Here is a 23,305-nt window from a genome sequence, read left to right as displayed (position 1 = left end):
ATGTGCTTTTTACTTTTAACTAGAAGGCTTTCTCATGGTATACAGTAGTACCTTGCCTCACAAACTTAATTCTTTCCATGATGCTGATCGCAAACTGAATTAGACAAAATCAGATTCAGTGGTTAGGTTCAATGTTGGTCTTATGGAAAAGTTTGATTCAGTTCCCATTCAATTTGGTTTGTGACAAGAATTATGAAAAGAATTAAGTTTGTGAAGTGAGGTACTACTCTATTTAAAAGGGCACTGGAGATATAGTTTGATTCCTGTTATTTCTTTTTCAGAAATTTTATTCATTTCCACATTTAGGTGGAGCAAAGTGGAGTTCTTATAGAGGAGTGTGGCCAGAATAGTAGCCAGCATGGGTAGCCAACATATAAACATAGGTTTATTTACATATCATCTGTCTTCCCTTTAGAATGTAAGCTCATGTGGGGAGAAAGTTTGGCTTCATTTCTCTTTGCTGTATATCTTCAGTGCTAAAAACTAGGCTTGGCATATAGTAGATGTTCAATAAATATTTGGTGAATGAGTAGTAAAAAGAGAATTCATAAATTCAACTAAATAACTTCTTATACTTTACATTTTAGTCTGGGATTTAGCTCAGTGGTTCCAGCGCCTGCTTCACAAGCACAAGGACCAGAGTTCAATCCCTGGTACAAAAAAAAAGAAAAAGAAAAAGTAAAAAAGACCAGTACTTTACATTTTATGAGGCTTGGGCCGGGGATTAGGCTCATTGGTTCCCTGTCTGCCTCACAAGTGCAAGGTACGGAGTTCGAACCCTGGTACCAAAAACAAAACAAACATTTTATGGGTCTTTTAATATTACAAAGATAGTTTTATGTCATTTGTAAGTACCTTCATGGTAACGATCTTATTTTCCTAATAATAAATGTGCTTATAAATTTGTAAAACATACTTAGAAGCATGATTTGATAATATAAATGAGATAACTGGCTCTTTCTCATCTGTAAGGTCTTACTTAAATATTTTGTCCATAACTTCATTAAGATAGCTTCCAGTCTCTATTACATCACCCCATTTTATTCCCTTCAAATTCTTTCTGTTGCCTTTTTTATTTGTTGTTTTGTGTGTATTAATTATGTCTCATTATATACCATAATGTAAATTCTATGAGGGAAGGGACCCCATTTTATTGTCTGGTACATAGAAGATACTCATTACACTTCTGTTGAATAAATAATTAAAAATATACAAGTAATAGTTTGGATGGTTTAAATTATGTTTAATTGAAGATACTCAAAGTATGTATGGTTTAAATGGTAAATTATACCCCAGCTATGAAACAATTTCCCTGTACTATATTCTCAAAGCATCTGTACTACCTCATTATCTTTTTTTTTTTTTTGGTACTGGGGATTAAACTCGGGCCCTTGCGCTTATGAGACAGGAGCAGAACCATCAAGCCAAATCCCTGGCCCATGATTATCTTAAGTTTATAAAGTTGTAACAGATTATAGTACTTATCTAATAACTTCTGCTATGTCTAGAATGAAAGCTCTATGAAATTAGGAGCTATGTCTAACTTGTTCCCCTAATATTTAACACAGTTCTTTGCACTGGAAAGAATGTAAATATTGAATGAAGAATTACATATAATTGTATGAGATAGACATCTCCATTTTTGAGATGAGTAAACTAAGGTTTGAAGGATTAAGAAATTTTACTCAAGATTATATAGAATCAAGAATTTAACCAACATCTGGCTTCCAAATATCACATTTTTTTCAACCTCGCTAATAATTTCTACACTCAAATTTAAGTAGAATTACCAAAGGAATTTTCAAAAATGCATATCCTTGGGATATAATTGAAGCCACTGAGTGGGAACTTATGGAAGTAAGGCCCTAAACTTTGTTTAAAGAAGTGAGAAAAACTCTATGAAGTGTTTGAGAATCAGTGATTTAGATAATAGGTTGGCAAACTACTGTTTGAGGGCTAAATCCAGCCTGCTGCCTATTTTTGTCAATAAACTTTTAATAAACATAACCATGCTCATTCATTTACATATTGTCTATAGCAGCCATCACATTCCAGTGGCAGTTTAGTCTTTGACATAGATTATGTCATACAAAAGCATCCATTTTTATATTATTTTTATATTATTATTACATTGTTACTTTATTAGCCAGTTCCTTTTCTTTCACTAAAAAAGCTTTTACTTTATTAGTACATGTTTGCAGTACACAAAATTTACATTCAGCTTGAGAAGTCGATACATGTATGTAACACAGCTTATCTCTTTGTTTAATCTTCTTCCCCTTCCCACTTTCTCCCTCCCTCTCTCTAAATTCCTTTTCCCCATTTTCATTTGTGTTGTATTATTCTTAGCTTGTGTTTATGACATGTAATGTTTGCACTCATTGCATTTATTTGGTACCTGTACATGGAATATCTTAAATCTTCATACTCCTTTTCCCCTCCCTCTTCCCTGGCCAATTCCTAGTCTACACTTTGCTTTGCCTGTAATTTTTTTTTGTGGTTATTTTACTGCTTGTAGATAGGGAAGGCATATGATGTCTGACTTCTCGATGAGCATTGATATTCATTCAGGTGTTCTTACTGAATCAATAAAAATTACCTTTTTTTGCAATTTACCTAACATAAAGGGACTAAGCCTTTAATGGCCCAAGTGATCAAGTATAAGAAAAATACTAATCTAGATGGTTCAAGCCAGTCAACCATCACAGTGGGTGGATTACTTTTTTATTTTTATTTTTATTTTTATTTGGGGAGGTACCAGGGATTAAACTGGGGTCCTTGTGCTTGTGAGGAAGGTGCAGAACCACTAAGCTAAATCCCCAGCCCATGTATTACTTTTTAAAGTGATTCTTTTTCGTTGAATTGTAATAGGGGGTTTCCTAAGTAGTGTAAAGTCTGAGATTTCTCATCTGTGTGCCTTACAGCATAGTAATTGATTAATATGATTTATATGTATGATAGGGAATTGTTATTGTGGTATCCCTGATGCTGCTCTGATTCTTAAAATCAAGGTCTCTTGTGCTTTTAGTCAGAACTCAAGCTAATACAAGCAATTACCCAGGACTGACCAGACCTCAAGAACTGTGCTGCCTGAAATATAAGCTATTAACCATATATAGATATTTAAACTATTTAAATGAAATAAAACTTTAAAATTTAATTTCTTACACTAGCCACATTTCAGATGTTCAGTAGTTATGTATGGCTAGTTACTATCTTATTGAATAACACAGATAGAGAATATTTGTTTCAGCACAGGAAGTTCTATTGGATGTGCTTTTCTAGATGCTAGTTTAAGAGTTTCAGTTCCAAGTCTTACTGTTTCATTTAATTTTTCATTTGTAAGGATGGAATAATAATTTGTATTTTCTTTTTTTTAATCAGCAAATAATAATGAAATGTTTTCAGCCCTTGATATAGCGTCCTCTTGGCTAAGAGCAATTTTTTTTTTATTAAATTCTGATAACCTGCTTAAATCTTGACTCCAGGAAATATATCTCATTTGCCCTGTGGACTGTCTGGTCATGATGATTAGTCATTGGCTAGTTTCTTCTGTGAAATTGTTCAGAACTTAAATATCTAGCCAGATCTATTTGGCTTAGCTAAAGATGGTGGGAAAGGGACCAGTTTTAAAACAGAAGCTATAAAGCCAAGAGTGTAAAATCTTGGCATCATCTTTTAAGTGATTTAGATTTCATCATACAGTGACTCATTTTTATTCCCAGTGTCTAGTGCTTTTTGCATGGCCCAAAGGGGCCCTGTGCCGCTCCACTACAGAGGAAACTTCAAGAAATGCTGGTTTGCTACAGTGTTTTAGCTTGTGAGAGTCTCTGGGACCTTCCCTGCTCGATCATGGGGTCACCTCTAGGTGGGTATTAGGGGGAGATGTGTAATTAATTTAACTTTTTAATAAAGAACTTGGTAATCTTTTGTCATCCAATAAAATTTATATTTAACAGCCAGTTTTTTAACATGTTTTCCTGGCTCCAGCATAGTGTCACCTTAATGATTATTTTTCTATCAGTATCCTTTAAACCAAGAGGCTAAAAGATTCTGTAGATTCCTTAACTTGTTCTTATTTACTGCCATCAGAAATGCTTCCCATATCCTACTTTTCTCTAGATTACCAGATCTTTGTCATTTTGTGCATCAAAGCAGTACAGCTGTGCAAGGGGAGTAGGATTGGGATATGTAAGAGAAGGCCAGTTTTAAGAGTGAGAACTCAAATATAATCTCACTCATCTGCCTTCCCCTTCCCTCAAATCTTCTCACCTCGTGTTTCCAGGTAGCCTTTCCTTCATTCTTCCTAAAGTGAGGTGGTAGGATCTAATCACATTGAGTGTTAAAAGCTACCTTTTGACAGCAGTAGGGGCCTGTGTAGGAAATGGGTTATTCAAAGGGAATCTCCTAACTCACTTTTGCCTCTTCTGTTCTATTTCCTATGAGCTTCCTGGCCACTTCTTGGAAATACTAGTGTATCTTTCTCTGGCATTTTGCATTACTTTAGGGACTAATGTGAAAAACACCTTAGGTCAGAGATGGCGAACCTTTTAGAGCCTTCAATGATACATCCAGCCCGCTGCAGCACCCATGCTTTAGTTTTGCCACCACTGTCTTAGGTTATCTTGAAACCATAATTTTAAAGCGTTAAAAGAGCCACTCAGGTCAGATTTTTCCCCCTAATATTCTTTTGAGCCCAAAGAGAGAGAAGAAAAAAGATATTTTCTTATACTTAAAACCAGTCTGCAAATGGCTTAATATTTAGTATACATTATATCCCAAAAGCATTTTTTTAGGAAGTTGACTGTGATAGAGATTTCTATTTCCTTTACAGGTCATTTTACCTGGGACAAATACCTAAAAGAAACATGTTCAGTCCCAGCGCCTGTCCATTGCTTCAAGCAGGTAATCGATTCTCAACATCATTAGTATATGGGAGACAAGTAGGTTGGGTTTGTTTTTGGGTTTTTTGGTTCTTAAAACAATCAACATATGAGGTGGGAGCCCTTTGACTTCTCACTTGAGGACCTCAGAACAAATGGGTGGGAGGAACAGAACTCAAGCTGAAAAATTTGGTCACTATGTTTTAGCACCAGTTGTCCTTCCCAGCTTCATCCCAAGCAATGCTCTTTTCTTCTTCTTTCCCTCTTTGAGGTTATTGTGTTACTAGGGGAAAAATGCCAATTTTAATTGTAGCTCCTTTTTTTATTTCCCCTGGTACCAGGGATTGAACTTGGGACCTTGCACTTGCTGGGCAGGCGATGGAACCACAGAGCTAAGTCCCCAGCCCTAAATGTAGCTTTTAATTCAGACACATAAGAGACTTCTGTCCCTTACACAGTACTTGACTTGAAAATGAAGCAATATTTCTTAACACCCCTGCCACAATCATACTTTTTCTCTAAGACTGATGACACTGAATCCCATTGGGAAAAGTTTTAGGTGCTCAGAGGTGATCCACAGCTTCCCACATAGATTTAAGGTTTCCAGACAGTTCATAAGTGATGTTAATTGTGTCAGTAAGTGATACGGCAAACAAGTGTACTGCCAAACATCAGGAAATTATTTATATTTCTCTTCCTTTATTACTCAATAATTATTACCTCTGTCAACATTTTGTTTTAAGTTCTGCTCTCTAAGTAAAAATACAAATTCAGGACATCTCATTTCAGATAACAGAGACTGAATTCATATTTTCACCTGAAACATGTTTTTAAGTCAAAATGTAGTAAACAGTAGTTTTCAAATCACGAAAGACCAACCAGCTGAGCAGTGATCTCTGAGAGAGGGGAAACAAATAAATTGAACCCAGTATGATTATCCAGTTTCCTGCCTTGAGAATTTCCAGATCATGGTTCAGGGAAGGGGAATGTAGGTTGAGCCAGCAGTTTCCTTCCTTAACTTAAAGAAATTGACCACATTTGTGGCCAGGATAAAGTAACAGGGAAGAGATACCTGCATAAGAAAAAACACACAAAGATCTGCAGAGGGTCCTCTTGAGGTATTCAGGAAAGTACTCCTGTTCATTGAAAGCATGTGAGGAAATACCTAAGGCCACAGAAACCCTTTGGGAAAGTATTAGAAGGAATAGAGCCTGACACACAGAACTGGAAATAGTCCTTGATCTGACCACTTCAACTGGAAAGTCTCATAATTCATTGGGCATCTACTATACTACTCAGGAAAGTTTTGCTCAGTGGCAGGAAATAATATGTTAGCCATAGCCTGATCTGCATTCCAGACCTGCCTAACAAATCATAAGCGTCAAGAGGATAAAACTGTATGCAGGTAACTGCATCTCAGAATAAAGCACATGAAAATTTATAGGAATGCAAAAAGTATTTAGATAAAATTCATGATATCAGGGCTGGGGATTTAGCTCAGTGGTTCTTCCGCCTACTTTGCAAGCCCGAGGTCCCGAGTTCAATCCCCAGTACCAGGAAAAAAAAAAAAAAAAAAAACAAACAAAAATTCATAATGTGTGGCATCCAGTCAAAGATAACCAGGCATGAAAAGAGGTAAAAAAGTACAATGGGCGGGAGCAAGGTCTTAACCCAGCCTTCCCAGGAAATATCCCTGACACCCACCCTTACTGAAAATCCTTGTATGCTTGTACGCTTGCTATGTGACTTGCTCCCCCATTTGACCCCCATTTAATCAATACTACCTGGGTGATTGTACTTGTAATCTTATTGGTTGGTCATGGTTTTGACCCACCTCATGTCCACCTTGTAATTTTCCATAGGGTCTTACTGTTTTGTCCCACTTTGTACCCGCCTCACCACATGGCTTTGCTGTATAAAACATCTTTGAAAATTGGGTGAGTGGGCAACCCACTTTCTGGTCTTAGACAGAAGCTTTCCTTCTCTCAATAAATTTTTCCTACTCTTAAAAAAAAAAAAGTACAATCAGTAACAGACTAATCAGTTGGTTGAAACTGACTCAAGACCTACATAGATCATAGAACAGCAAATAAATGCATTATTTTAACTTTGATAAGTTAAACAGAAAAGTTGAAGATATTAAAAAAGACTTACATTGAAGTATTATATGTGAAATGAAAAATGAAAAATATACTGGATAGAATTAATGGCAGAATAAAAGATTAGTAAACTTGAAGATATATCAACAGAAAGTACCCAAAATGGAAAAGACAAAAGAAGAAAATGAAAAGAATACCAGTGAGCTGTGAAACAGATTCAAGTAGCCAAATAGGCATGTGGTGGAGTCCCCAAGGAAACAAAGGGGAAAAGAAAATTGAAGAAATAATAGGTAAATTTTTCCAAAACTCAGGAATACTACAAACCCACACATTCAAGAAACTCAGTGAATTCCAAAAGTAACCAGAAGAAAACTACACTAAGTTATATCTTAATTATATTACACAAAACCATAAAGAGAAAACCTTAAAGCAGCTAGAGAAAAGATGCTTTACATATAGTATGACTAAGATAATAATGACACTGTATTGCTTGTTAGAAACAATGCGAGGAAGAACAAAGTAGCACAACATCTTTAATTCTTCTTTTTCTTCTTTTTTTTGGTACCAGGGATCAAACTCAGGATTTTGTGCTTTCAAGTCAGGCAGTGGCACCACTAAGCTAAATCTGGCCCCACAACATCTGTACTGAAAGAAAACATTTAACCTAAAATGCTATACTTAAAAAAAAATATTTCAGTAATGAGGGTGAAATATAGATATTTTCAATACAAAAAAAACTGAAGAGATTTGTCACTAGCAGTTGAACTATCGGAAATTTTAAAGGAAGCTATAACAAGCAGAAGGAAAATAATACCAGATGGAATAACAGATCTGTACAAAGCAGTGAAGAGGACTGAAATTTTTAATTTTAATTAGAATAAATGAAATTATTTTCTTATTGAATCTATAAAATATAATTGACTATATAAACAATTATATATTGTATGGCTAACATATACGTTAAATATATGATAAGGTGGGAAGAGAAATTTAAGTTTACTATTACAAAGTTTTTATACAAAAATGTGTATAATATTACTTGAAGATTACTTGAAGATAATAATTTAAAGATATTTACTATAAGCCCAGAGCAACCACTAAAGTAATGGAAAACTAGTAGCAAGATGGTACATTTAAACCCAGCCTTTTCAAAAGTCAAGTTAAATATAAATGACCTAAACATCCCAATTAAAAGGCTGATTGGGGCTGGGGATTTAGCTCAGTGGTGCCACCACCTCCCTCACAAGCTCAAAGTCCTGATTTTAATCCCTGGTACAAAAGGCTGAGATTGGCACATTGGATAAAAAGCAAGAGTCAATTTGTACACTGACTATAAGATATTACACTTTAACTATAAAAGCAGGAAAGGGTTAAAGGTAAAATGAGAAATGATATACCATGCTGATATTAACCATTAATATGTCTGAAATATCTATTAATATCAAAGCACATTTCAGAACAAAGAATATTATTGGAACACAAGATAAACTCATAATGATAAAAGAGTCAGACCATCCTTACATGGACCAATGCCTGATGGAATTTAAGATATAAAGCCAAAATGTATCTATAGTCAAAGTTAATAGAAATTAAGCAAGCATACCATACACTTGAACTATACTGTCAACTAACTTGACAAAATTGACATATATTGAATACTAGAATAGTAGAGTACAAATTATTTTTGAGTCCTTGCTGAACATTATTAAGATAAGCCATATTTGGAGCCATTTTTAAAAAAAACTTAAGAAATTTATGAGCATTTAAGCAGGACAAAGTATGTTCTCTGATTAAAATGGGAGTTTTTGAGCCAGGAATTTAGCTCAGTGGTTTGTTGGCCTGCCTTGCAAGCGCAAAGACCCTAGTTCAATCCCTGGTACCAAAAAATGGGGGGGGGCCTTAAAGATATAGAACCATTGTATTATACTGTAGTTATAAAAAAGAGAAAGTAATCAGATAATTCAATGGAAAATTTACTCATATTAGTAGAATATTCTGTGTAGAACATTATAGAACTAAAATATATAATGAGAAATATTTTAAATAGAAGATTAAAATAGGACTTATTGTTTAAAATACTAAATTCAGTTGTTTTGAATATTAAATTTCCCTCTGTGGAAAGTTAAAACAAATGGCTTTAGAGATGATGTATACAAAAATCTACTTCTTTATTTCTCAAGAAATGCAGATGGAAATACTGAAAACATTTTAGATCAGTGTTATAGTGATATATTTTTAACTATACAAAGGGATTTTTTGTTTAAAAAAAGCAGAAAGTTGCCTAAGAAATCTCCAAATATTTGTAAACTAAATAATACATTTCTAAGTACTTTACTAGTGCTAAGAAACCAAAAGGGAACGTGAGAAAGTATTTTCAGTTGAATGAAAATGAAAACAGAACCTTTCAAAATTTGTGGGACGCTGCAAATGCAGCACTGAAGGGGAAACTTATAGCACTGAACATTTATATTAGAAATGAAGAAAGGTTTTGATTAGCTTCATAAAACTGGAGAGAAAAAGAGCAATTTAACGCTGAAGTAAGCAGAGAATAAGAAACAGCATAAATCATTAAAAGACAGAAAAACTTTAGAGCCTGTTGAAGCCAAAAGCTAGTTCTTTGCAAAGATTAAGAAAATTGATAAACCTCCAACCAGAAATAAAGGAAAGAGATTTAAATAATCAATATCTGAAATGAGAAAACTAATATCACTATAGATTCTATAGATATTACAAGAATTAAAGAAGTATTATATATAATTATATCCTTAAATTTAACAACTGAGGTGAAATGGAGAGCTTCCATAAATGACAGTTACTAAAGTTCAGTCAAAAAGAAAACCTGAATAGTAAAAATTAAATTTGTAATAAAAAGATTTCCCACAAGCAATTCCTGGCCTCAGTGACTTCGCTGATGAATTTTTTCAAACATTTAAGGAAAAAAAATTACAAATTCTAAACAGATTTTCAGAAGATTTAAGAGAATTAAGTACCTCTAACCCTACAAAGTAAACATTTTGATTGCCAAAGCCAGGCAAACATTGAAAAAAAAATCACAACTGCAGAGCAATATCCTTATAAAAATTCAAAATAAATTTTATGGAAAAAAAAAACTGCATTTAAAAACAACTCATCATGACCAAGTGGCATTAATTCTAGGAATGCAAGGCTGATTTAAATTTCAAAAATCAATTGATATAATTTACCATACAAACACACTAAAGAAGAAAATAACATAAGTGGGTACAGTGATACACACCTGTAGTCCCAGCTGTTTAGGAGGCAGAGGCAGGAACGTCATTTGAGCCCACTAGTTGAAGGTCAACATAACGAGACCCTATCTCCAAAATAAGAGGGGACCAAGGAGATGATCTTGTCAGGAAAAAAAACGAATAGAAAAAAACATGATCATCTCAATACATGCAAATAAAGCATTCAATAAAATCCAACATCCATTGCTAATAAAAACTTTCAGCAAAAAGACATTTATGAGGGTTGAGGATATAGCTCAGCAGCACAGCACCTGCCCAGCAAGCATAATGCCCTGAGTTCAATCCCTGGTTTTATAAAAAGGACATTTATGAACAGTCTACAGATAACATCAAACAATGATAAAGACTAAGTATTTTCCTTTTAAGATGAGGAACAACTGCCACCTACCTCGCAAGCACAAGGACAGGAGTTCGATCCCTGATACCAAAAAAAAAAAAAAAAAAGAGGAACAAGACAAAGTTGTCCACTCATGTCACCCCCACTCAATATTGTTATTACCAAAGCAAACAGGGCAGGAAAAGAAAGGTATTGAATGTTTGAACAAAACCAAAGAAAATATATGCAAGGCAAATAAGCAAGTGAATAGAGATGCATAGTATCATTATTTCACTAGAGAAATACAAATTGAAAGTGAGTTAATGAGATGTCACTATACATTTATTTAAATGACTATGATTTTTCAAATGGAGATGAGGATGCTGAGCAAATAGAACTTTCATACAATGCTAATGAAAATGTAAAGTGGCTCACTTACTTTGTAAAATAGTTGGTCAGAAAACATTATACTGCTGAGCAGAAAAAAATCATACCACTTAGCAAAAAAAAAAAAAAAGTAGGAAATGAGTAATGCATCCTAAATTTTTTTAAAAAGTTTATACCTCAGTAATAAACCCAGCATTTTACTCAGTGGTTTAAAATAATCCAGTAGAAGATACAGTGGAAAAGAAACTCCCATTTACAACAACAGCTAAAGTGGAAGGAAGTTAACTAATAGATATATAAAGTTTATGGAAGGAAAACTAGAAAACACTGGACCAAGAACTTGAGCCACAAAAAAATGTTAAGAATCAGCTGTGATAGCACACACCTATAATTCTAGCATTCTGGGAGGCTAAAGCAGGAAGATCAAAAGTTCAAGCCCAGCCTGGGAAACTCACTGACGTAGAGACAAGAATATAACTCCGTGCAGAGGCACTGAGATGAATAGACAGAAGATGGACAGAGAAATAGATAATCTTAATCTTATCAAGATTAAGAAATTCTACTCTTCAAAAGACACTTGTAAGAGAATGAAGATGCAGGCCACAGACTAGGAGAGAATATTTGTAAATCATGTAGCTGACAGCAACACTCCCCAAACTGATCTATAGATTCAGTGCAATCCCTATCAAGTCCCAGGTGCCTTTTTTGCCAAAATTGTTGTGGATCCTAAAATTCATATAGAAATACAAGAGACTCAGAAGAGCCAAAGCAGCCTTGAAAAGGGAAAACAAAGGTGGAAGACTCAGTATTTCCTGATTTCAAAACTTGCTACAAAACTATAATAGTCAAGCCATTGAGGTTCTCATATAAAGGTAAACATATGGATTACTGAACCATTAATTTGCAGTCAGTCGATTTTCACTGAGGATGCCAAGATAGTTCTTTGAGATCTTCAACAACATGTATGGGAACAACTGGGTATCCACAAGCGAAAGAACAAAATTGGATCCTACCTCTGTATCATATACAAAGATTAACTGCAGTGGATCACAGACCTAAATATAAAAGCTAAAACTATAAAATTCTTAGAAAAACACATAGGAGTAAATATTCATGACTTTGGCTTAGATAATAGTTTCTTAGATACAGCACTAAAAGCACAAACAACAAAAGAGAAAATAGATGTTGGCGTGGAGGTACACTCCTGTAATCTTAGCACTCAGGAGGCTGAGCGAGAGGATTGCTGAGAGTTTGAGTCCAGCCTGGGCTACAAAGTGAGTTTAAGGCCATTCTGAACTACATTGCAAGACTCTATTTAAAAAAGAAAAAGAAAGAAAGAAAATAGCTGACGTGAACTTCATCCAAATCAAAAGTGTTTCCAAAGACACATTAAGAAAATGAAAAAGCAAATAACAAAATGGGAGAATATATTTATAAATCATATATCTAATAAGAGCCTTGTACCCCAACTACAGTATATAAAGAGCTCTTACAACTCAACAATTTTTAAAAAATCATAGGCATTTATTTTTTATTACTACATTTGTAGTACATAATGACCACATTCTTTGTGGGGAACAAAATCACAATTTTAAAATGGGCAAAGAATTTTTTTTTTAATTAAAGATTGCAAACATACATGACAAGAAATGAAGACACTAAATAAAAATTTCAAATATACATATATATGACAGCAAAAAAGGATATGAAATAAACAAAAATTTATGCAGCACAGACTGATAATCCAAATACATTATTAGTTTGATATGATCTTCAAACATTATATGTTCTTTCTCATTTTCTTTTCATATAATATTTTAAAAATAATGTATTTACAAATGAAACAGAGTTACATATTATAGTTGAGAAGCTATCCTCAAAATTTTATGATTTATAAACTGCTTAGTTTTATTAATTTGATAAATATATGCTTGTTGATTGTATCACTTACATTTTCTAACATTACTTCCCACAGAAAAGATATATACTTATATTTGAAATCCAAAACAACTAAAAGAGTTCGCATTTTTAAGATCAGATTTTTCTGTTTCTATTTTATTATATCCCATACTTATTTCTATTATATTTTTTATAAGCATAATAATAGAATTTAACACCAATACATATGTAATATTCTTCCCAAGCAAATGACTGTGAATTAAATCAAACATGCAATTCAGAGAAATCATAAGGTTGGCAGAGAAACTATCAATATGCCAAATGTGCAAAATCTTACCACATTCATGACCATGTTTCTCATTTAATAGTTCACACATATGTGAAAAAACATACCTCCCACACATATACACAATGCATATTTTCTACAATATATACTTTGGTATAATAAAACAGTGCAGTGATGTGTGGAATGTTTGTGATTTGTGTGATTTGAGAAAAACAAATATCTTTGAGGCAGTTGGAGAATTTGTAATATGTACCAGATACTGAATGATATTAATGATTTATTATCCATTTATTTAAGTATAGTTATGATAAAATTTACTTAAAAACTAATATTCGTTATCAGTAGAAAATAGGTACAAAGATATATTGATAACATAACAAAATTTGTCTTAACAAATTTCCAGCCAAACAAGCTTTAGTGACAGAAAAGGAAGTTTGCAGAAGGCAGAGATGAGGGAGAAGAATGACATCATACTACTCATATATATATATATATATATATATAGAGAGAGAGAGAGAGAGAGAGAGATTTCATAAATTCTCATAAAAAAGCAAAGAAAATGAGAACCAAAATAACTCATCAATTTGGTAGACCAACATATAAAGACAAAGATTAATGTGTTGATGAATTTTATGGGCAAAGAATTTGAATTCACATTTCTCCATATGGGTACAAATGACCAATAAGCACATGAAAGAATTTCAAGATCATTATCTTTAGAAAAATGGAAATTGAAATTGGAGTTGCATACTACACGTCCACTAGATGACTAAACTTAAGGCAGACAGTAGCAAGCACTGATGAGGATATGAAGAATTAGAGCCTTCATATATTGGTGCTGAGATTATAAAATCCTATAGCCACCTTAGAAAACAGTTCAGTTACTCAAAATGTTAAACATAGGGTTACCATATGACCTAGGAGTCCCATTCATAAATATATGTCTAAGAGAACGGAAAACATACATCCACACAAAGACATATCATAAATGTCCATCACATCATTATTCATAATACAGTACAAGAGAGTTCCATTCTAGAAGAAATGTTCATAAGTCAAATTCGTTCATTAGCCAATAAAGTGTGTCTTTACCATACACCTGGGAAAGTTCAAAACTCAAATGTTTGTAAACTCAAATGTTTGCTGTAGTTGTAAAGAGGAAACAATCCAAATGTCTATCTAATGATAAATAAGCAAAGTGTAGTATATCCATACAATAGAATATTATTTGGCAGTGAAAAGGAATGAAATGATACAGGTTGTAATGTGGATGAACTGGGAAAACATGCCAAATGAAAGAAACCATTCACATATTAGCCACATATTACCTAATCTCAACCATATGAAATATCCAAGATAGGCAAATCCACAGAAACAAAAAGTAGATGAATAGTTTTCAGGGATTGGACTGAGAGGGGTGTAGAGAGTGACAACTAATGAAATGGGTTTCTGCTTGAGACATAATGGAAATTTTATAAAATTAGGTGTGGTGCTTGCACAACTCTGTGAATATACTTTAAAACATTGAATTAGGATGGGGATGTAGCTTAGTGATAGAGTGCTTACATAGCATGCATGAGGCCCTGGGTTTACTCTCCAGATCCACCAAACAACAGCATTGAATTATATACTTGAATGAAGAGTTAACTTTCTTATGTGTGAGTTAAACCTACCAGATGATCCAGCCATTCCAATCTTAGACATTTATGGGAGGAAAAAGAAAGTCAGTTGGTCTTCCATCTGTGAATTTCCCATTTGTGAATTCAGCTGGCTGCAGATCAGAAATATTTGGGGGGAAATTGTCTGTACTGAATGTATATAGGTTTTTTCTTGTCATTACTCCCTAAATAATACGGTATAACAACTATTTACACAGCATTGAGATTATAGTAGGTATTATAAGCAATCCAGAGATGAGTATAGAAAGATGTATATAGGTAATATAGGAAGATGTGTGTAGGTTGTATGCAAATGCTGTGCCATTTTTATATAAGGAACTTGTGTATCCGTGGATTTTGGTAGTTAAGGGGCATCATAGAATTAATCCTCTCCAGACACTGAGAAACAACTGGTATATTTCTCTGCAAAGATCTGCACATGAACATTCCTAACAGTTTTATTTGTAATAGTGAAAAAGTGGAAAACAGATGAACATTAATTTATGTACTACTCAGCAACTAAATGAAATGAATTACAGGTTGAGTATCTCTTACCCAGAACTTCTCAGACCAGAAGTGTTTTGTATTTCACATTTTTTCAAATTTTAGAAAATTTTGCATATACATAATGAAATATCTTAGAGATATGACCAAGTCTAAACATGAAATTTTTTAGTTTCAGATACACTTCATACACATAGGCTGATGCTAATTTTACTCATTCTTAGTGTGCCTGTGTTTTGACTGCAGCTCATCACAAGAGCCCCAGAATGGGATGTTCTGCTTGTAGCATTACATCAGTGCTCAAAAGGTTTCAGATTTTGGAGCATTTTGGGCTTCAAACTTTCAGATTAGGGATACTCAGCCTATGTTGAAACATTATACAATGTAGGTAAATATAACAGTTATGCTGAGTGAATGCTATACCAAAAAAAATAGTACATCCTCTGTAATTTCATATAGGACTAGGAGATTAAAACCAGTCTACAATGTAGAAAGTACCTCAGTGGTTGTATGTACATAGGGGTCTGGGAAGGGCCAGAAAAAAGGATTACAAAGGGACATTCATGAATTTGGGGTGATGGCCTTACTCATTATCTTTATTCTTGCCTTCATGGGTCAAGACTTACCAATGTGTATATAGTTTATTATATATCAATTATATGAGCTGATTTAAAAATTAATGCCAAAATAAGAAAAAAATCAAGTTTCAGCAGTACTGTAGTCTGTGTGACAGATGTACAGACCACTATGTTCCGTGAAGAAACATTAAGGATATGGCAGCTGAAAAGAATATAGAGGTTCTGAAAAGAAAATGTTATATTTGGAGGGGTAGGGAGTTGGAGATGATACAATGAGAAAACATTAAAGTGACTAGACTGTATAAGAGAGACTTGTCCTTTTTTATTTTGATGATGTGTGGTAATATGTGGTGCTTCAGAAAGAAAGTAGTTTTTCCCTTCATCTTACCTTATACTGTTTCTTTAGTATGAAACTTTTATGCCCCAAGAATTAGGGCATAATTCAAACTGGTTGTTCTTGGTCCAGGTGTAACCAATTTGAGTCCAAAGCATACATTTTCTGTTTTTTTTCCCTCTTAACATTCTTATTGAAAATGCAGTTTGCTGTATTCTTGTTCTGCCTAATTCTCACGGCTTGTTTTTCTCAGTCCTATACACCTCCAACGAATGAGTTCAAGATCAGCATGAAATTGGAAGCACAAGACCCCAGGAACACCACATCCACCTGTATTGCCACAGTAGTTGGACTGACGGGTGCCCGCCTCCGCCTGCGCCTTGATGGCAGTGACAATAAGAATGACTTCTGGCGACTGGTTGACTCAGCTGAAATCCAACCTGTCGGGAACTGTGAGAAGCATGGGGGGATGCTGCAGCCCCCTCTGGGTAAGTTACTAGACCCATGCTCTTACCAGCAAATTGTGTAGGTCCCAAAATTGTACATTTTATTATGGAAAGTATAGAGTTCCTGCCTATCTCTTCTGTTCCAGTTGGTCCCTGAAAAAGACCTATCCAAAATGAAATGAGCTGCAAAATCTTGACGTTTCCATCTCTGTTTTTTAGCCTATGATGTCTAAGTGTCTCTCAAAGTCTACCTTCCCCAGCAAGAAACTACCTTTCCTTCTTTTTTGTCAGTGCTTATTTACACTGAGAAAGGAAATTGAAGGTGGTCTTGCCATTTAATGTACTTCAAAAAACAAAGCTAAAAATACGAATACAAACACACACAGGCATGCCCGTGAGCACACACGCACACAGTCCTTTCACTAAATCCAGTAATGATGACAAATAATGAGAGAAAACTCTCCCAGTAAAAAGAATACTGTTATAAGGGTCTCTTATCTCCTCCCTCTTCCCCTAGATTCTTACTTTATCCTTGGAATTTTCTCATTTTGATCTGTTCTTTTGCTTAAACTACTATATCTTCCTAGATTTTTCTCTTCCAAATTAGATTCACCTGTTTTTTTTCTTGGCCTTAACATGCCTAAGAGATTCATCCCATCTAATCTGTTGCTGCCGATCATTTTAGCAGTAGGTCTTGACGAGATACAGATAGAAAGGGATAGATTGTGGACTTGGGGCCATGTTCTCCTCAGGAAGCTGAGCTAGATTGAGGTTAAGGAATATATATCATTTAAAAGAGCATCCTAGGTACTTGTTTAATATGTTCCCCCATTAAAAAATAATTTGTAATATAGAATTCCAAATATATACAAAGAACACAATGAATGTCCAAGTACCTTCATTGTTGATAATTATCAACACAGTCAATCTTGTTTTATCTGTATCCTTATATATACTTCCTGTCCTGCCCCTTCCTGCCCAGTTGTCCAAAGTAGTATCCTTTTATCATAATATTATGTCTCTCCCATAGGTAAGGATGTTTTAAAAATAAACTTAATGCCATTATCACATGTAAATGAACAATTTCTTAATATATATTTGATCATCATCTAAATTTTCCCCAGTTGATTTTCTTTCTCCCTCTCTCCCTCCCTACTTCCCTAATCTTCTCTCCGTTTTTCCACCCTACCGTACTCCACCTACACCACCCCCATCAAATTCTTTGAACCAGGATCTACGATCCACAATTAGTTGATATGTCCCTTAAGTCTCTTTTAATCTATGGCATCTTCTTCCTTCTCTATTTTTTCCCCTTTCAGTTTATTTGTTCAAAACTTCAACTCCTTTGTCTTTAAAATTTCTCATAATTGTATTTTGCTCATTATTTCATTTTAAATGTATTGTTTAACATGTTTTATGTTCTGTGCTTCCTAGAAATTGATAAGTAGATTTGGAGATTTGCTCAGATACAGACTATGTTTGTGTATTATTTTAGACTACAGTAGCCAGTGATGCTCATGATCTCAATCAGGGGCCAACATATTTTCTTAATGGGTCAGATAGTAAATATTTCAGGCTTGAAGACCATATGTTCTGTGTTGCAGCTACTCACTCAACTTTGTCTTTATAATACAAAAGCAGCCATTGATATTACATCAGTAAATGAGCAGGACTTTGTTCCAATAAAACTTATTTACAAAAACAGCTAATAACCAGGCCTGGTGGCTGCAGTTTGCTGACCCCAAATGGATGGATGGATTAACTGATTGATTTTTACAGCACTTGTGATTGAACTTGGGACCATTGCACTGAGCTATATATCTCCAGTCCTTTTTAAAGGAGATGGGATCTCCCTAAATCACTAAATAATTCAAGGCTGTCAAACTTGGCAGTTCTTCTGCCTCAGTTTAACACAGTACTGGGATTGGGAGTGTGTACCACCACACTTGGCTACTGACTTTTTTGGGTTTTTTTGGTTGTTTGGTTGGTTGGTTTTGAGATAGGGTCTCACTTTGAAGTTCAGGCTAGCCTTGAACTCAGTATGTAGCCCAGACTAGTTTTGAACTCATGGCAGTCCTCTTGACTCAGCCTTCCAAGTGCTGGGATTACAGGTGTGTACCACCATGCCTGGAAAGGCTGCTGATTTAACTCTATCAATTTATTGTGGTTACTAAACCAGAATTTTTAATCCTACCATTGCTTCTACATAAATTAAATTGAATACATTTATTAAAATAAACTTTTATCAATTCTCTGGTTGTCCTAAGATATAGTCCATATTGGATGTTCTTATGGATTGAGATGTAATTTAGTGGTACAGCGCTTGCCTAGCATGCATAAGGTCCTGTACATGATCCATAGGCACTACCCCCCCCAAAAGCTTAAGTTTATTAAAATAAACTTTTATTAACTCTTTGAGATATGATTTATACAGGATTTTTTTTTTTTTGTACTGGCGATCAAACTTGGTTCTTGTGCTTGCGAGGCAGGTGGTGGAACCTCTGAGCTAAATTCCTGGCCCCCAGGATTCTTTTCTTTACTTACCTATTTGCAAAATAATGAATTGGTTTACTAACTTCTTCCAAAAGTATTAAAAGGAAGAATTTTTAGTGTCAGAAACTCAGAGATTCATGCATATTTAATCAGTCATGCAAATTATCCATACTTTTGTTTGAATTATCCCATCTTTTTTCTGTAGGAGTTTCATCACACTGCCTCCTGACACTTTCATATACATCAGTATTATTTGGTATCTCTCTTAGACTTTTGAAATGCCAAAATGTTCCAAGCTCATCTTATACATTTCCTGCCCCAATATGGAGTCACCTATCTTTTCTAGGAGTCTAGGCTCCTTTTAATGGTAAAAGGTGTTTAGAAACCATAATCTGAGCACTAGAGTGCTCAGTATTTTTGGTGCAAAGAGGCATCTACTTTTTGTTTGTTTGGTTGATTGATTGGTTGGTTGGTTGGTTTATATTGATACTGCCCACTAAAATTCAAAACATTGGCATTTTTGCCTACTTGTGCCATCTTGTATTTGTATTGTCTTTATACCACAACAAAACCCTAATTCTCCATATCCACAAAATAACTTATTTGCTTTATTCCACATACAGCATTTCAGGCTATTAACCAACACTACTACCATTATGAATACAGGTATTATTTAAATTATTTGCATTTTTTTCTTTCCTTCAAGGGAAATACAGACCAAAAATATGTTATAAGATCATATGAATTAGTTTCTTTCTGGGTAACTCTGCAACCATGTTGATACTTAAGGTTTATTCGTTTCGTTTTCTTTTTTATTTTGGAAGACTGCTTTTTCAAAATTAATTTGTTTATATAAGTATGTAAAATAGAGTCTGGAAAGTTGCTCAGTAGTAGAGCATTTGTCTAGCATGCAAAAGGCCCTGGATTCAGTTCCAAATTACTGCAAAAAAAAAAAAGAAAGGAAAATTTATAAAACAAAGTACAGTATAGTCAGAGAAATAATGTAGACAGAGAAATACTTATCCTATCTAGTCTTTCTTTCTTCCATAGGTAACTGCTTTCTTTTATTATCTTTCCGTATTAAAAATGCAGATAAAACTATATGTATATATTGATAATTTGTCATTTATATATGTGTACATACATAGATTTGCCTATAATGTTTATGTAAAATATAGTATGCTTTAGTTTTCTCAGCCTTGTTTCTTTTCAGTCTGAAGCATGACGTCACAGAATGAAGATATTCCTTGTTCATTTTTACAGCTACATAGTACTATGTTATTCTCATGCTGCTTTATAAATTATTCTTTAGAAGGCTATAAGAGCCTATTAAAACATAAAGGTTCCCAATAAAAATCTTTCCCAGAAAATCTCTAGAAACCTTCAGATCAAAAAGGAAATCCAATCAAATCATTCATAACTCATGTCTAAGAGTTACAAGTACCAGAAATTTCAATTACATGTTAGTAAGGATATAAAGGTCTGAAGCCAGCCCATACTATAATGGAAAGTTTATGCAGATAAAAACTGTATTAAAAAGGGAGAGAGCAGTGGAACTCTAACATGGCTAAAATCATCCCTAGAAAGAAAGTCTCATACAGAATAGCAAATAATGAGAACAAAGGGTAAGACCTGGTAGATTATAGTATATGATATTAGAGAATCAGAGAGTCCAAGTTGATAATGAAAAGGACTAGAGATAGCAGTCCTGGGAAGAAAATGACCATGGTGGAGAGGGGGAAAAAGAAGTAAGGGTTGGAATTTAAGGCTATGCAGAACCAAAGAGGCTTATAAAATCAAAAAGGGACATTCTCATCTTCTCATCCCATCCCAAAGAGGTCTGTCTGTTCAAGAAACCACATTTCACTATACCAACTTATGACCCTAGCTTTTTGCCAAAATAGAACTTGTTCTTGCTGATCTAGGAAAATATAACATACTTTGAAATGATTAGGAAATAATAGTCAACATCATAAAAAGCCTCTATATAAAGAAAAACAGATGAAGATAAAACAGTTTCAATTACTGAAAAGTCTACTGCTAAAACCAGTGGTTAATCAGAGGGAAACTATTCAACAAAAATTGAATTTGAGCTAAACAAGTACTGGCAGATAAGGAAAAAAATAACTTGAATCATAGATGCTGAAAATCACATTAGAAATGCACAGTAAAGTAGAAGATGTGAAATAGGATTGCCCAAACTAAAAAAAAAAAAAAAAAATGAAGAAATAAAAGCATCTCAGTTGAAGACTCAATTCCCTGATGACCAAAGGGACAGTAGGTTCAACTGAAAATACAGTAAGGGACATTGAGGAGAGAATGACCAAGAGAATAAAAATCAATATAAGAAAAGTATCAAGCTGGGTGTTGTGGTGCACACCTGTAATCCCAGCACTCAGGCAGCTGAAGCAGGAGGTCGCTGTGAGTTTGAGACCAGCCTGGGCTACATAGTGAGTTCTAGGTCAGTCTCAACTACACAGTGAGACCCTGCCTCAAAAAACCAAAAAAAAAAAAGTATCAAAAAATAAATGTTGGATATATACCCGACAAAGATTCAACATATATATGTGTGTATGCATGTACACAGTTAGAGTTCCTGAAGAAGATGAAATAATGAAATAGAATTAACACTTAGCAGAAACCTTTGGAAAAATTAAAGACCTAAAGCAGTACTTAAAATCTGAGAAAATCGATTCAATGTTCAACTCCAAAAAATATTGTAGCAAAACTTAAAATCTAAGAAAAATTCCTCTAAACTTTTGGGGGAAATAAACCGTCCTTTTACAGAGGAAAAGAAAGTCAGAATTGGATTGCTTAAGAGCAAACTGAAAAGGAAGATAAAATGAAACATTTTCAAGACATTGAAAAGAAATGGGAACAATGATTTTATATCTAGTCAAGCTATTCTTCAGATATAGTACTAAGATTATAAGGAAAGTTTACATCATGCAAGAACTCAGAAAATTCTGTAACCCTAACCTTTTACTAAGAAATAAATTAGAGAAGAACTTCATCCAGCCACAAGATAATCAGACTATGACAGAAACAAGTGTGAGTCCAATGATGAGAGAAACAACACAGTAATAGAAAAGTTTAGTGTAATAACCTAGGCTAATTGGAATTAGAAATTAGAAAACAGCCCACATGGATTTCATAAAAGTCTGTTTTGAGAAACCATAGTAGAAAACTTTGCAAGTCTGAGGAAAGATTTCAAAATACAAGTAAGTAAGGTGAATCTTACAGAACACTAACTACAGTGAACACTAACTCCATTATCATAGAAGAACAATTTTAAAAGCTGTCAGAGAAAAGTAAACAAAAAGAAAAAAATGTGTAGAAGTAAACTGATCAGGATTACAGCAGACTTCTCAGCACAAACTGCAAAGGCCAAGAGAACTTACAGCAAGTGTTTGAAGCACTAAAAGCAAATAACTTCCAACCCAGGCTAATATATCCTGCAAAACTGTCTTTCAAAACTGATGGAGAAATAAAGACATTCCTTGACAAAGAATGCCTTAAGAGTTACATGAACACCAAGCCAACCCTCCAAAACATACTGGAGCATATCCTAGACAGACAAGCCAAACATAGCCCTCCCAAAAAATCAATGGCATCATCAACAGAAAAAGAATTAAGTGACAGGAATAAATCAATATCTTTCAGTAATAACTCTCAGTGTGAATGGCCTCAACTTCTCAATGTAAAGACGTAATTGGCAAACTGAATCAAAAAAGAAAGTCCAGCAATCTAATACATTCAGGAAACTCATTTAATTAAAAAAAAATCATAGATAGGATAGGTAGAACCAATATTGTCAAAATGGCCATACTCCCAAAACTGATACATAATTTAATGTAGTCTCAATCAAAATATCAACAGCTAGGGAGGGGGGAGGGAGCTTGGGGGGGTGGGGTAAAATAAAATGTATTTTATAATTAAGAACCAAGATGCATCATGTAAAGGTACAAGATCCCAATGATGAATGTAACTGTACTATATACCTAAAAAGTACCAATAAACTTAATGAAAAAAAATATATCTCAACAGCATCCCTCAGAGAACTGGAAAAAAACAGCTCTAAAGTTCACATGGAACCAGGGCTGGGGATTTAGCTCAGCGGTTCGGTGGCCTGCCTTGCAAGCGCAAGGACCTG

At 34.3% G+C, this 23,305-nt stretch overlaps 1 protein-coding gene across 10 annotated transcripts in view; it reads left to right on the top strand.

Annotated features, from left to right (window-relative positions):
* Positions 1-23,305, top strand: part of Scmh1 (Scm polycomb group protein homolog 1) — a 167,560-nt gene that overhangs the window by 59,407 nt on the left and 84,848 nt on the right. For 6 of the 10 annotated variants that reach the window (XM_019207741.2, XM_010625942.3, XM_033767856.1 and 3 more), the window contains 2 exons: positions 4,835-4,905; positions 16,467-16,701. In XM_019207741.2, coding sequence (XP_019063286.1) covers positions 4,835-4,905; positions 16,467-16,701 — 306 coding nt within the window. Of the gene's footprint in view, positions 1-3,725; positions 3,869-4,834; positions 4,906-16,466; positions 16,706-23,305 lie in introns of those variants that run through there. The other 4 variants (XM_010625941.2, XM_010625943.3, XM_010625940.2 and 1 more) reach the window with 3 other exon arrangements.

This window comes from Fukomys damarensis, unplaced genomic scaffold (genome assembly GCF_012274545.1).
Source record: "Fukomys damarensis isolate Sample0158 unplaced genomic scaffold, DMR_v1.0_HiC HiC_scaffold_23, whole genome shotgun sequence".
Taxonomy (NCBI): Eukaryota; Metazoa; Chordata; class Mammalia; order Rodentia; family Bathyergidae; genus Fukomys; species Fukomys damarensis.
Note: the sequence above shows the minus strand (reverse complement) of the source record. Positions and strands in the feature narration are given on the sequence as shown.